The 16543-nt window shown below is 40.6% G+C and overlaps 1 protein-coding gene across 1 annotated transcript; it reads left to right on the plus strand.

Annotated features, from left to right (window-relative positions):
* The first annotated feature begins 1682 nt into the window (after positions 1 to 1682).
* On the plus strand, positions 1683 to 12451 carry ttll2 (tubulin tyrosine ligase-like family, member 2). Its single transcript, XM_075459541.1, has 3 exons — positions 1683 to 3149; positions 7881 to 9223; positions 11463 to 12451. The coding sequence occupies exons 1-3, from the start codon at positions 2928 to 2930 to the stop codon at positions 11818 to 11820; spliced, it is 1923 nt and encodes a 640-aa protein (XP_075315656.1). The 5' UTR covers positions 1683 to 2927; the 3' UTR covers positions 11821 to 12451.
* The last annotated feature ends 4092 nt before the right edge of the window (positions 12452 to 16543 follow it).

Raw genomic sequence — 16543 nt, forward strand, 5'->3', positions numbered from 1 at the left:
TAGATATAAAGGGACACTGACCACAGCATGCTCCTTTTTTGGTTTGTCAGTGGGAGGAGCTGAAAAGAGTCGGTCATTAATACTGTGTATGCAAGGTGAGCTGAAAGGATTGACCTCACAGACTAGACTGCATTCAGTTCAAGGTAGGACAAGGTTTCTTTTCCCCTTTTTTCTGCGTTAATGACAATTTGAGAAGTAGGAAGATTTCCACATGAAAAATTCTTCTTAAATGTGAATAAACCTGAAATTAGACTCATGCATCTCAATACTTACATTAAGACCAATATACACACATTTGTACACCAGTGATGACATCTTAACTCTATGAGCATTTTATATAAAAAGTGCAACATGCAGCAGCATTTCCTCTGGTCGGTCGGACTTCTGGCTCTCTGAACCTGGAGTCTGATCCTCGTCGACCTGTTTTTTGTGTGCTGACGGAGCGACAAAGTGTCAGGTTTGTTTGGGCTTCTCCGATTCACCGTCTAAATGCTTCAGCAGCTCGCACACGGTGTGCTGTGAGAGCAACACGGAGGGAGAATCTGGTGGTGTGCACTGCTAATTTCTTTGTGTGAAATTTAACTTTTTATTTTTGTGGTTATAGATGCAAATGTGCTGTGCTGGTTTATTATGATCGTTCGTTTCTTTAGCTGCATCACATTTCCCTGAGCTGGAGTGAGCCAGAAACATCAAACCTGGTCAAACATCTGCATAGTGCATGGAAACACGAGAACCCCATGAAAAAAAACTTTGTTTCTCTGGGCAGATGTTCTGATGACTTCAGTACTGAGGCCGGAATCAGTCATCTTTAGTGGAGAGTATTATTTAATACTGTGCACAGGGTCGTAAAACTTGCATGCCAGAAACGTAACAGTAAAAAGCCAATTTTTTTTTTTTTTATATACCCACATGTACGTGCAGAACAGCACATCTGTCTTAACCCTTGTACGGTATTCGGGTCAAATTGACCAGTTTCAAATTTTCAAAAGAAGAAAAATGGTACAAGTATACATTTTTTTTATACCTGAAACTCCATGCCCTTAAAGCTGCAGTCTGCAAGATTTGTTGTTGTCATACGTAAAGTCCTACTTTTTGGCATTTTAACAGTTTACATGATCTATCAGAACGCTTGAAGTTGAAAACGGTGACCTCCGTAGTCGCAAAATGCAAGAAATGCTTATTTTTTAACCGAAAAATAAAAAGTTATTCAACTTCCTGTCCCGCCCCTTCAAAACACATGAGAACTCGTGCACGTGCCTACACGACTCCTCATTCATCAACTCACCTGTCATTTGCGATCATGGAAGACACAGTAAGTAGACTAGCCCGTAATGACGTTCAATAGTCCAGATAAATAAGCGTGGGGACGAGCCTACATTGTATCGCGCGTGCACAATCGGTGATTGACAGGCAGCAGAGCCCAGCTCGTAAACCTGATTGGTTACCTTTTACCGGTCCGGTCTGCAATTTTGTAAACAAACCTGCTGGCTTTGGAGGGACCTAGCGGGACATATAGGGGACCTAGAGAACTCATTTTTTTTTGTATTGGGGTATTTAATGTACTACTTTCAGAATCCCCGGACAGTTCCAGGCATTATGCTTGAAAAAGAGTTGCAGACTGCCGCTTTAACTTATTTTCTGTGATACACATGAATAAATATTTGTCTAAGAATGGACAGTGAGAGTATAGTGGATTTTTAACATCAATTATAACCTTATGACAAAAAGAGTAGTCACGCTTCCATTGTTAATTGTGTTCTAGTAGAGACTGATTGTATTAATTAAACATATGTTATCTCAGTGGTTTGAAATTGAGACATAGACAATATATGTTAATGGTTTATAAAATTGATTTTTTTTTTTGTTAAAATTGTTTTTAAAGCCACAAATATGTCCCGGGTCAATTTGACCCGAGGGACACCAAAGGGTCCCAAAAGTGAAGACCATACAAGGGTTAAGGTTCTGTCTCTTAGACTTCCTGGTGCCTGAAATAAACACATAAATATGAGGTAAACACCATATATCTGTCACACCACTGTGGGATGGACCTACATTGTGCTGCTATACATGAGCAGGATTGGTCACGCAACATGGCTGCATGAATTGGAGGTAGCACCATGAGATAAAAGTGGTCTCAACTCATTGATCTGTCATCCAATCATCATGATTGTTGGTGAATATGTTGAGGATGTGTCTGGAAATAGGCTGAAGTAAATATTTTTGAGTCTATCCCATAGGGAGGCACTTTGGATGCCGCAGTAACACGATCATGCAACATCTGGTCTGCAAATTTGGTCCACATGATCGAGGGGCCGAGTGTTAACCAATAAATAAAGTAATGTGGCTGTGGTCTATTCATCATGAGCATTTGTTTAGGCATTTTTATTAATTATATACCAGGACTACATAAAGAATATACATAGATAAAAGGGTCAGTATTATTAGGAATAAGGGACAAATACTCCAAAAAGACTGAGCAGAATTTCCCTTGTGGTATGATTAATAGTTACAAGAATAAAAATTTAAAAGCAAACTCAAGATCTGTAATTAGTTCTAGTTATTTGTCTGTTTATCCATAAACTTTATCTGGTTTTACGTTCTGGGATTTTTTATATATATAGTACCCTTTTAGGATTTTAGTGTTGAACAATTTTGGGATTCTTTTATCCGACTCGAGTTTTTTCTTATCACAAATCTTTATGAGATCTGTACATAAAGTTAATGCGATCTTCTTTGCACTGTTTTTGGTGCTCATTTTTATTTGTTTTCATTTACACCATGTAAAGCCCTTTGTGTTACATTCACTTAGTACGAAAAGTGCTACACAAATAAATCTGAATGATTGATGTTCCCATTTAAAGCCAGAAAGCTGATACCACTGATTCCCATTTCCGTTCATTTCTGTCCGCTTCAGTTTACGATGCTGCATGGCTGCAGCCTTCGTGTTCAGAATGCACGACAAAGGTCCGGGGCTGGTGAGGGAGGTGCTTCTGGAGCGAGGATGGGAGGAATACGATGGAGGAAAGAGAGAGGAGGAAGACTGGAATCTCTACTGGCGGGGTTCACCGTTTCACAGCTCAGAATATCAAAACCTGCTGCCGTGGCAACGCCTCAACCACCATCCCAAAACTGTGGGCATCACACGCAAGGTGATGGTCTGGCATGTCTTATCTCTGTGTGTTAAATGTATTCATGTGTATAGACTCTCTCTGAGGAAGTTCTGCCAAAGGAACTGTGCTGAGTTCTGGTACTGGTCTGCAGAATAAAACAAGCTCAGCCTGGATCTACCTCAACATTTTTTGCACTATAAAAATCACATATTTGTCTTTAAAGAAGCAAAAAGTCCACTGACTTTAATCCTCAGGAGCAACTTTGTATTTTAAAATCAAACTCAATGCAGCAAAACACCTCCAGAAGTGAGATCTGTGACTGTTAGACAAGCTGAATATTGTAATGAAAAAAGAATGACTGAAATCTTAAAAAAGGTTAACATCTCTTTTTGTTTGTTGGACAGGCAAATTGGCTCTTTATTAAATGAAACCAACAAGAAATCAAAGAACAATTCCAAATAGTTCAAAGAAGGCATATTTCTATCATAAAACATTAAAAATAAACATGAAATGTGGGGTTTTGGAGGGGAAAAATGCCTTTTCTACTTTTAAATCTTTCACAGAATGTCTGCAATACTTTAATTATACTTCTGTGCACAAATACTTTTATTGGTCCTATTTGAGAAATAGTTGCTATACACTACATCCTATGTCATCAAACAATTGTCTCTAACATAGCTGCAAATCTTTAAACAGTGCTTTTCTCGCACATGTAAAGCATCTAGAACAGGGGTCAGCAGCCTTTAACACTCAAAGAGCCATTTGGACCCGGTTTCCATGGAAAAGGAAACACTGGGAGCCGCAAATACTTTTTCACCTCTAAAATGAACATTTTCTTTTTACCTTTAAGCTTTGTATAAACAACCATAGTGTGTTTCTTTCAAAATCCACAAAGTGCTACACAGAAAAGACAATTTTATTTATGTTATGAACACATTTTGAACTCTTAAAACAATAATAATTAAAAAAAAAAAAAAAAAAAAACACGCAGAGTTCTATTTTCTTCAGATATCTTTCTTTTCTTACATTTCTCCATACTTGGCCTCCCTGGGGTTGAAAGTCTCGATATATGCGCAGCGTTGTGGCGGACATATATTGGCGAGTGTGACGCATTGGTCGACAAAAAATAATAAAATATAATTTTATTTTAATATTTCAAGATCACAATAATCTTCCAATTTAGAACTACAATAAAAAAAAAACTAACACAAATAAAATACACTTCAATTGGATACTTTTTCATTTATATTCCCAAGCCACGCGGGGCCGCATTATATGAAAGAGGCTCCGGAGCCGCGGGTTGCCAAACCAGATCATCAAAAACATCAATAAATATTCACTCATCTCAGAGAAAAAGAACCAAATAAAAGAAATAACGCAAAAATTTGATGCCGTGGAACTTCTTTTTTTCAGAAAGTTAAGTAATATTATATATGTTAGTTTTACATAGTATGTTGCAGGAAATAACTACAACTAAACGTTTCTGGTAACGATTGATCAGTCCTGTTTTTAGGTGTCACAATACATGGCCAGAGGAGATGATAGGACCTAGCCTGGAAAACCAGCGCCAACTGCTGGACGGCAAAATGTTTTGCCTGCGGTTGGGTCTGGCCTCGATCCACTTGTCATTTTGAAAATACTGCCCTGAATCTGGCAGATGGCAACTAAACCAATCACAACGCAGAGATGTGTTTTGAATCAACGCGGGCGGGCCAGAGGGTTCTGGTGCGGGGTTTTGAGGGAGTGACGACAGAGCAGTGCGACGTTGGGCAGTGGAAGCGAACATAGACAAGCGAAAGCACAACAAGAAAGATGGCGGCGGCAATGGAACAGTGCTCGTTTGATTCAGCCTTGGCACACAGCCATTATAACGAACAGCCTTGCCACTCTGTATTAAGCCCCATTGTACCGGCTTTTTGGCTGCAGTTCCACCAGAATTCCACTGGGAGCGTCGGTGGAGACCAGAATGAATGGGGCCCAATGGAGCTAGATGCTACAAATGGTCAGTGTCACCTAAGTCTCCTCAAGAGCGCTCAGATTTGAATGTAGTTTCTGAGAGCTCAACATGGGTTTCAAGTAAAAAATCTACTGAACGAGTACATATATCCCTTTGATTTCTTACTGGTTGGCTTCTTGTTGTCCACAACGCGCTAGCATTGTGCTAATGACAGCTGGTCGACCAGCTATGTATGACGTCATATACACTTCAAATCCTTTTTTTAAGCAAATGAGTGGCTCTAAAAATCTAAAACTCAGCCATGGGTATTTTCTAAACACCCTCTTTCGAAAACAACATTCGAATTACTAGAGAAAAAATTATATCTTGAGATAAGGGCACGAAAGGGCGTATAGCTCCATAGGACTCCATTCATTCTGGTCTCCAAAATTGGGCGCCCCACGTGGAAAGAGGGTGGAACTGCAACCAAAATCGCCTCGTTGGAAACCGGAAATGCACCGTGAGTGGCGTATCTGTCCTATTATATATATCTATATCTATATACGTATCTGTGCTTGGCATCAGTTTTGGAAGAGTCGCCCATCAAACTATCAGAGTTCCATAAACAAGTGTTACTATACTGGAAGATGCTCTACGTACATAACTACTCACCGCACTCATCTATCATATGGAATAACAGATTCATACTACATCGCAATAAATCCTTATTTTACAAAGATTGGATGGAGAAGAATATTTGGTCTATTATACACTTAATGGATGCTAATGGTTGCATGTTAAACTATGAACAATTTTGTGCCAAATATCATTTCTTTCCCCCAAAAGCTGAATTTGCCAGATTATATAATGCCTTACCAAAACAATTTACTAATCAGTTTAAAAATATAATAACATATCATCCCATATCCCCACAATTACCCCATCTGTTTATTAATGGAATATCATTCACTGACCCAAAATTCAATAATCAAACAATTAGAAGCTGTCTAAACGAAACTTTATTCCCTGGGAAAATAAATAAAAATAACATTCTTTGTAAATTTGGGAAAAAGTCTATTGAAAGGTTAAGAACTCTGTATTTAAAGCTCCCCATACAACCCAAAGCTAAAGAAACACACTTTAAAATTTTAAATGCAATTTATCCCTCAAAAGAACTACTAAGAAATCGCTTTAATATTGATGATAATAAATGCTCATTCTGTGAGAGTGATGTAGAAACGATAGACCATATCTTTTATGAATGCAACCAAACCAAAACATTTTGGAATTGCTTAGAAAAATGGATCAAATCAAAAATTACACTTCCTGAATCTATTTCTAGAGATATGGTAACTTTTGGAGTGTTATTGGAAAACAAAACTATAGAACTCTGTTGTAACCTTATTTTTTGTTTGGCCAAATTTTTTATTCATAAACAAAGAGTGCTAAGATCATCCCCAGTCTTTAACATATTTTTATCTGAATTTCAATTATATTTAAAATCTCTGAAATGTTTTGAATCATACGAAGTCCTGATGGAATTTTTGATTGAATTGCCCACCAATGTATGTCAATCCTAATATACAAATCCCCTTGCTGTAAATTTTCTTTCTTTCTTTCTTTCTTTCTTTATTTTTATCAACAATACCTTAAACCTCTTCGAAATACTATGCCTCTACTATGTTATCTACACGTTTTGTAATAGCCTTACTTGTTTGTATTTTCTTGTTTGTGTTTACCTTGTTTAAATAAAAAAAAAAAAAAAAAAAAAAAAAAAAAAAAAAAAAAGTTTTGGAAGAGTCCCCTCCCACCAAAGCTTTCTGTCGCGCTTACTACGTCACAGTCAGTTGCGCTGATTGGTCAGAGCGTTGGCCTATAGGCACAGACGCGGTTTGAAAGACAACGGGTTGTGCTCATCAACAATGTTCCGTTGTATCCATTGATCGGTGCCAGACTAAATTAGACATCCAATCCATTTAGGCTGGTTTATCAGGCTAGATAGGACCCCTAACAGGTGGGAAGAGAGAAGGTGAAGAAAAAAAATCTGATTTATAAACAACAAAAGGCTTCACTGAGATAGTGATGATGATCACACTAAACTGAACAGAAAACAACAGCTAATGCACACACAAACAGGGGCTCAACAAAGGCAAAAAAACACCTAAGAACCAGATGATAAAACAAAACTATAAGTTCCAACAATCGAACAAACCAAAACCCGAACAGCTTGGTTTCCTCACATTGTGATTATCACCTGGAACGATTCAGAATCTGTTGTTCCCTCAATGATGGTGAGCTGTCCAGCCCGAGATGCAGCAAAAAAGCACCGAACCATAACACTACCACCAACATGCTTCCCTGGTGGCTGTTCTTGCGCTGAAATTAAACGTTTTCCTTTCTCTGAGATATCGCAAAGTTCCAAATTGGTCTCATCTCTGCACAAGAAGCCTTCTGGGATCATCTTTTATGATTTCAGTGAAAATCTGATGTCATATTTATGCAGAAATATAGAACCTCCTAAACAGTTTGCCACCTTTCGACAGCCACCACATCCAAATAAGGAGCAGGTGTGAATCAAGCCTTAAGCCTGATTATCCAATCCAATTTTATTTATAAAGCACTTTACAACAACCTCAGTTAACCAAAGTGCTGTACAGAAAAATAAAAAGGATAAAATACAAGAATAAATTAAAAGACATACAACAGCTAGATAATTTTAAACAATAATAATAATAAAATGATTACTACACACAAGGTTTACAAACACAAATCAGCTTCAGAGCAAAGTGAAGTGACCTCGGTATGAAATACTGATCTGTGCTCTTCTTTGGAAGGACTGCTTGGCACGCCACCTGAGGAGAATGAGGGCCACATTCGGTTCGGCTCTCTATGACTTCAGCCCCGCTGCCTTCATCCTCCCCAACGACTACACCCGCTTCCTGGCTGAGTACAACAAACGGCGTCCGAGCAGGAGATGCTCCATCTACTGGATCTGTAAGCCGGTGGACCTCTCCAGAGGCAAAGGGATCTTCATCTTCCAGGACGTCAAGGACTTGGTTTACGACTGCTCTGTGATCGTACAGAAGTACATCAGCAGCCCGCTGCTGATCTCTGGCTACAAGTTTGACTTGAGGATCTACGTGTGCGTGAAGAGCTTTAATCCGCTGACGGTGTACATCCACCAGGAGGGCCTGGTGCGCTTCGCCACTGAGAAGTACAGCCTGTCGTCTCTGCGTAACCTGTACGCTCACCTCACCAACACCAGCATCAATAAGTTCGGTCCCTTCTACAGAACCGAAAAGGGGAGCGTGGGTCAGGGATGCAAGTGGACCATGAGCAAGTTCAGGCGTTTCATCCACAGCCTGGACATTAATGAGCTCCTGTTGTGGCAGAGGATCAGCAGCATCGTCACTCTGACCCTCCTCACCATCGCCTCCTCTGTGCCCTCCTGTCCAAACTGTGTGGAGCTCTTTGGCTTTGACATTCTCATTGATAATACGTTTAAACCCTGGCTGCTGGAGGTCAACTACAGCCCCGCGCTGACTCTGGACTGCCAAGCTGACATTTCAGTGAAGAAGGGGCTGATCGGCGATCTGATCGACTTGATGAACTACACATCGACCGACAGATTGAGAGACAGAGCTTATAGGAAGCAGAGGTACAAGCAGCCTCACTTCAGCGCCAACCACTCTTCCCGTTTCTCTTCATCTGTGCTTTCCAAGTTAAAACTACACAATTTCCAGAGGATGAGGAGAAGTAGCAGATCCTCTCAAAACCAAACACTCCCTCTGCCTGAAAAGCAAAACCAAAGACAAACCAGACAACGTGTTTTTAGACCCGACTACCAAAGACAACTTCCTCCTATTCGAGCCACGGGGACGATATTCAAAACCAACGCCAACAAAAGCTGCACCGGCCCGACCTTAAACCGGACACTCGACCCACGTCCAAGGACAAAGGCCTCTGTGATGAAGGGACAGACCTGTCCAGCTTTTGCATCGTGCCAGATGGAAAGCAGTCCTCGGATGTCGGAGGTAACGAACCGTGACACTGAAACAGAGGCTGAGGTGGATCTCTCAGGAGAGACGGACGCTTCCTCTCTGACACCTGACACCCAGCAGAGGGGGCAAAGATTCAGACGGTTTGCTGAGTCCTGGAGGCTCCCAAACATTTACAGGTAATTACATTACCGCAAAAACAAACAGGTAATTAAATAGACAATGTGTGAACTAGCTAAAAATGATCGCTCGACTCATTCTTATCCAACCAGTTCTACGAGGATGGCTCTGGAACTTTAACTGAACTAAATCCTCCAGTGTCGACCAGTAATTAAGGTTAATGATTACTTGGATGTCGTTACAGTGGCACAAGTAAAGCAGTCCTTAAGCCACAAAGATGTTCATGTAATGTTTGCACTTGGAAAATGCTCCAACTTCAACATGTGTGGAAATCAGCCTGCAGAGAAATAACCTGAAAATAGGAGTTTTTCACCTCGGAAACAGCAACAACAGAAACGACTCTGAGCTGTAGGATGGCAAAGTAGTGCCAGGGGTCGTCTTCTTACTGATATAAATTTGAGTTCTTTTGTTTTCCAAGCAGAATGAGTCATTTCTTATTAAACTTACTCACCCTGGTTCAACTGGTCAGACTGAATAATAATCAAACTTCTGACCCAGTTGTTTGCTGATGCGGTGATATTGTGACAGTAGGAAAAAAACTGGATGTTGCAATGGAGCAGCAGCAGTTTAGAGTGACATGGAAAGGAATGACGTGACAGATTGGGAAACACCAGCAGTGGTCCACAGAATTACTGTATTTTCATTACTTTGTTCCCTGCATAGACACAGTTTTTGTTTCTATCCGTCCCACATTTTCACTTCTTAGTTATTGGCCACATAAGCTTCTTAGGAGGGAGGGAGGGGATGGTGGGAGGCACCAAACTGCAGATATCTTACTTTTCTGCTGCGTTCTGAGCTGAAAATGGTTTTTATATTTATAAAAATGTCACTTTTTCCATGTCAAGCAGTTGTTTTTACAGTTTGTCCCCTGCAGTTCTTTATGCTCGTTTTTTGCTGCATCACTTTTTCATTCCTCTTTCAGGAATGAGAGCAATTAAACACGGGCAGTAGGTGTTTATGACTAGAGGTGCCAAAAATTGTACTCAAGTAAAAGTACTGTTACTTCAGAATAATATGACTCAAGTAAAAGTAAAAGGTATTCATCCAAATAATTACATGAGTAAGAGTAAAAAAAGTGCTCGGTGAAAAAACTACTCAAGTACTGAGTAACTGTTGAGTAACGTCTGATTTATTTGTTAACACAAGCATTCAACCAGACAGACAAAAATACTAAATAATCATCTTTAGGCAAATTAGAGTTCATCCAATTGATAAAATAAATTTTAATTAATTACAAAATAGCTTAAATTAAAATAATCCAGGTAAATTCAAGTACTTCAATAAAAAAATAAAAGAGACTTAGGAAATGTTTAAAACATATGTAACCCATATGTAACCTAAAAAACGAGTTTAGGAAACTTAGCGCTACACGTTTCCTCAAGTTAGATGTTGAGTTTCTGCTGAAATGTGCGTTTGTTTTGGTTGACACAGAAGACACATAATGTAGCTGCTGTTTCTCACTCTTTGTAAGGTAAACATGCTTTCAGTATGAGGCCTCGTCTGCGTCTTCATTTCCCACCGTTGGTTCTGACATTTTTCATCTGTTCCTTTGTTTGTTTGCTACGACTGCTAATGCTAAAGCTAACCCGTCCCGCCGCTGAGATTGAGTACGGTCACGTGACCAGACTGCACGGCTGCGTCTGATTGGTGGAACACAGTCAGGTGGTAGAGCCTTTGGCGGAAGTCTCTCTCTCTGTCAGAATAAAACATTAAAATGAGGCGTACGCGGGGGGATAAAAATAATGAGGCGTAGAATACCAAAGAGGTAAGAAGAAAAGTAACCAGCTCATTGTAGCCTAATGTAGCGGAGTAAGAGGACAGTTTCTGCTGCACACATCTACTCAAGTAAAAGTAAAAAGTATAGTGATTTAAAACTACTCCCAGAAGTATAATTTTTTCAAAAACTTACTCAAGTAAATGTAACTGGTTACTACCCACCTCTGGTTATGACATAAGCAACAGTTATCCATGTTTGTCGTCGCTGCAGAAACTTTTCTCTGACCTTTCTCACCGTATCAGCCATTCTCCTTGTTGCTTCCTCAGCTCTGGAAAAGGAGAAACACAGCACTTAAAGTGAGCAATTTTCTACATTTATGACAAAATTTAGTCCCAAACATGATACATAAATTGTAAGACTGATGCCAGACACGTTGGGGGTAGGTATTCATGACACTGAAGTGAAAGTGGAGCGCAGAAAACAGCCGACATGATGTTGAATGTTGTGTGTGTGATCCACAGCGGGAGTCAGAGGCCAGCAGGGAATGGACAACACATCCCTCCAGTGAGAGTTGGAAACTTCATCCGAACGTTTCCATTTAACGCAGCCACCCTGGAGGCCTCGCAGCACAAACTGGATGTTAGGGTCATCACACAGGAGCTTCAGAAGCTGACTGGTCTGTTGGCGTCCGGCCGCTCAGACGAGACGGAGTGGAGGAGAGACGAGGGGAGGAGGAAGGTCACGGATGGCGACACTTGCTTTGATTCCCTGTTATGGGGGCCAACGGACCCTCCTCTGCTCAGTCAATGCTTCAAACCCACTTTGGTCGATCTGAGGGATCACAGTTTTGCAAGAAAATCTCATGACATCACACAATAAGAGCACATGTAGAAACTCTGAAAGACGCAAACAACGCGGCTTCACTCAGTTTTTATAATAACAGAAAGCCGAAAACATCAGAAGCAGCGTGAGTTTCCCACACAGCAGCACAACAAACTGAACATTAACGACTAAATGACTGTGAAAGCAAAGACAGAACATGTACCATCAGTGAAGCCGTTTCTCTTTCTCTTTCGGGATGTCTGTCGATGTTCCTTGGAAAATCCGCCTGACTGAATCTCCGTTGGGTAATTATTGTTTATAACCCGAGTGTCTGTTTTCCATCCAATGAATCATTGAGATTCCAGCATTAAGGAGTAGCTCTGTGGGTCTGTGTCACCTGTGAAGCAGCATCGCCGCCCATACAAAACACCCACAGCTTCAGTGGAAGGAAACAAAAGGAACCTGAGGGATTATTAAAGTCCAAAGGTGAATATGAAGCAAAGCCTTCCAAAAAGTGCCTCCTGATGAATGTGACCCTTTTTGTCGTCAACTTTGCAGCTGGAAACCTTCACTATCACAATAAACTACGGCTGGGCGAGTTAACTCGTTATTATCGCATTACTTATTTAACGGCGATAAATGTTTTATCGCGCATTAACGCATGTTTTATTTTTTAAAAAAAAAAAAATTATGAGGGCTTTTGTGCCTTTAATGGATAGGAAAGTTAAGAGAGACAGGAAGCAGGGGGCAGAGAGAGGGGGAACGAAATGCAGCACAGGGCGTCCGATGCGGGACTCAGCGGGGCCAGCTGCAGCGAGGACTATAGCCTCTGTACATGGGGCGCCTGCTCAACCCACTACGCCACGGACCACCCCTGTTTTATTATTTATTTTATTATTGTAAAAGTCTGTTGCTCACAGGCTTTTATTTTGTAAAAGTCTGTTGCTGTCTGCTGTGGAACCGGAAAAGAAAGTAATCGGCGGATCCACCAAACATGGAGAAGGGTACGGAACTTTTACTCGGCCATTTTCATTTGAAAGTTCTTCCAGACGGCGGAGTCGACAGAACCAAAGTCATCTGTAAACGCTGCCAAGTTGAATAGTCTTCTCAGCGTAGTAGTTCCAGTCTAAAATATCACTTAAAGGCAAAACACACAACTGATAGCAGCAAGTCATTCAAGGAAACAGACAGTGGAGCGAGGCTTCTACATAAAAACTACAGAAAGATGCTGATGTTAAAAGTGTGTTTGCACAACAAATGTTATGGCACTTTCATTCATATGGCAGCACATTTAAAATGAAGCTAAAGGCTAAAAGCTATACACTACTTTTGGACTCATTTTTGGATTTTGCGTACAAATGAGATTAATCGTGATTAATCAGGGAAATCATGTGATTAATTAGATTAAACATTTTAATCGTTGCCCAGCCCTAAAATAAACATTTATTTAGAAGTCTTTTCTATCAGCCACTTTTGTAGATGACTATCATTAGATTGAATTTAATAAGAAATCTGTTTATGTGCATGTGTTGTGTCATTATGCTGCACTGTAAAGATGTCACTTTGCTGTTTGATACGGATCCTAATTTTGTGTTTTGTTGACAAGCTGCTGTCGCTGTATGGGTCAGGGGCAGGGGGGACATATCCAGTTTCACTGCATGAACATGTAATGAAGTCAGTCAGTGCTTTGACACCATCTTTTGTTCGTCATCTTCAATTATTAACAGCATGCTCAAAGACCACTTAGCAAACACCAAGCTTAACGGAGAGAATAAAGGATTTACAATAGAAGTTAGGTTTAAATAGAGCTAAATATATAGAGAGTATAAACTGTAACATAATGCATGTTCAGAATTAATCAGAGGAAATGGAGCTTGGTTGATATTTATGGTATTTTAGGGGAAAACAATGTCTTTAATCACCACGAAAGCAGCCAGACTTTCCTGTTATCTTACAGAGGTCTTCAGTAATAGTTCTCCAGGCTTTCTGAAGGTCTCAAAGATTTTCTTTGGACATTTGACTCATTTTTCACTCACTTGTACCTGACCATTTTCAGAGGAATGCGTGTTTTGTTTGTTAAACCAATTAACGCCGACCTATGAATCATTCAAGCAGAAAAAGGCACCAAACTCAACGGAGGAACCAGAGTTGTGTCGACACATAACAGACAACTGAGCAAAGAATCAATTCTAAATTGTATCTTTAGGTACTTTGTTACTAAAAGACCCATTTCTTTAGTTGCATGTGTGAAAAACAGCAAAGATAACACAGTGTGACAGACAGAAAACAGGATTTCTGCAGCAACAAGGTGATTCCCAAAGAGCTGTTAGCTGAAAACTTGGCATATCTCAGCATGGTGTGCAGTGTGTCCTTAAAACATTTGAGGAAACTGGACAAGTGGAGGACAAAAGAAGAAGTGTCAGGCCTAAAGAACTATCTACAGCAGATGAACAGGATCTGAAAGTGATGTCCTTAAGAAAGAGGAAAACATCCAGCAAAGACCTGACACAGGAGCTGAGAGATGCATCTGGACCTTCAGCTGATCCATCTGCTGTTGGCCCAAGCCTCATCAGAAATGGGCTCCATGGAAGGGTGGCTGTCAAGAAGCCGTTCTTAAGGAAGGGAAACAGGGAGAAAAGGCTGAGCTGTGCCAAAGGACACAAGAAGTGGGCTGAAAATCAGTGGCAGCAGGTCTGATGGAGGGATGAATCCTCCCCAGAGCCCGGAGCTCAACATTACTGAAGCAGTGTGGGATCATGTTGGCAGAGAACGCAACAAAAGGCAGCCCACATCCAAAGAAGAGCTTTGGGATGTCCTTCAAGAAGCCTGGAGAACTATTCCTGAAGACTCCTTAAAGAAAGGACAGAAAGCTGTCTGACAGGGTTCAGGCTGTGTTGGAGGAGAAAGGAGCTCAGAGCACATATTCACTTTAAAGCTGCTCAGAACTGAACTAACTCAGCTTTTACATTGTAAACATATATGTATGTTTATGTTTGAACATGTTTAAATAAATTGCTGCATCTATTTCTGTCTTCCTGTGTAACGAATGAGCAGTGGCTCAAGACTTGCAGTATATCATATTTTGTATTATGCAGTTCAAACTTTAATCTTCAGAATATAAGCAGAGAGATCAGAAGTGAGTCAATCTGCAGTAGAAGCAGTGAAGGACAGTTTCACTGTGGGCTGCCAGCTCCCAGAAAAAAACAAGCCAAGGCAAAAGTCTCAGCCTTGTGTGAGACAGTATGGAGGAAAGTGAGGGCAGAGTTATAGCAGCTAGTACACTCTGTTTTAGTGATGTCATAGTTTGGCTAGTCTGTCTGAGAACAGTAGTTTGACTGTTTATCTGCTTAGCAGGCAGCATATTTCTCTTATCCTCTGCAACAAACAAACCATGACTACACTTTTCTTCGGGTTAATAAACCCTTTAATCGGAGTATATTGGCCCAGCTAACTGACATGATTAAGACCCTGGAGCGGCATCTGCTCGCATTTAAGCAAAGTCATCTGTACTTAGTGTTTCACAAAGATGTAAACACTTCCAAGATCACACAGAAGCAACAATATTTCCAGACAATATTGTCTCACCCTTTTTTTAAAACTAAGAACTGTTGTTGATTTGTGTTTTTTCAGTGAAAAATAACCATAAAATACTTCAGTTATCAGTTCGACCCACAGTAAAAGAGGTTTGATGGTCAGCGAATGACACGGCATTTTATGATTTTATATGAAACTGCTCTTATCGCCATGGCGACTTCAGTTTTGCTCTGCCAACCATGGTTTCTATTACACCGAGACTTCTCCTCGTTTCATGCAAAGTTTACTGAGTAACTCGACGTGCAATTAAAGTGCTGTTTTAGAGGGAAGTTCGGGGGTGAGAATGGAGGCAAGGATTAGATCAAATAAATAATTTGCAGAGACAAACAGAAAAAAGGCAGGTGAGCAAACATATTAAACTTATTCACAAATCAAACTTTAGCTACTACTCACCCACACAAGTTAAAGGGGAACTCCGGGGCATTTGAAGCGCGTTTCCATTGCTAGAGGTTGTCAAATACTGACAGTAGGACACAGAGAGGTGCAAATCTGCGCTCCCTGTGTGAAGATCGCGCTGTTCGCACAGCGTGTCATGCGAGGCTAATACGTGGTGGCTAAGGGGCAAGCGCTAACCCTTCCACATAAAACAACAACTTGCACACTGCAGAAACGTCACACCACTTTATAAACCATCCGACAATAAAGTCGCAAGCCTTACCATCAAAACCATATGCATGGTTCTCACATTACTGGCATGGGGACGTTACAAAACGACTTTATAAACAGCATGTAACTCACCGGCTGGTTGTAGGCTCACGCATGTGAAAGCCCAAAAGAGTCGATGGACGATAATCACATATACAAAACAATTATTTTCCCGAGAAAAACTGCGTTCAAGTATTTAAAACATTACAACAATACATGCCCATTAATATTGACAAAACAAACCCCGATTATTACATTATTGCTGATGCGGTCCCTGCAGATTGGCTCCATGTCCTGTCTGCATCTTAAAAGCCTGTAATGACTTAATGGCCCAGCCTCAGCCTGGAAGCAGTTTTATGGGATTTGGGTCATTAGGATACGTGACAAGTGCAGTGTTGGAAACTTGAGAAATAGCAGCACTCCCTCTGTCTCTATTGTAATGATCCCAAACCTGGACTCTGCTCTGTTAAAGTTTACGGCGTTGAAAATGAGTTGCAGAAATGGCCTCAACTCAGTGCCGACCAATTCTTGCACTGGATGT

The sequence above is a fragment of the Odontesthes bonariensis genome, chromosome 24, assembly GCF_027942865.1.
Source record: "Odontesthes bonariensis isolate fOdoBon6 chromosome 24, fOdoBon6.hap1, whole genome shotgun sequence".
Taxonomy (NCBI): Eukaryota; Metazoa; Chordata; class Actinopteri; order Atheriniformes; family Atherinopsidae; genus Odontesthes; species Odontesthes bonariensis.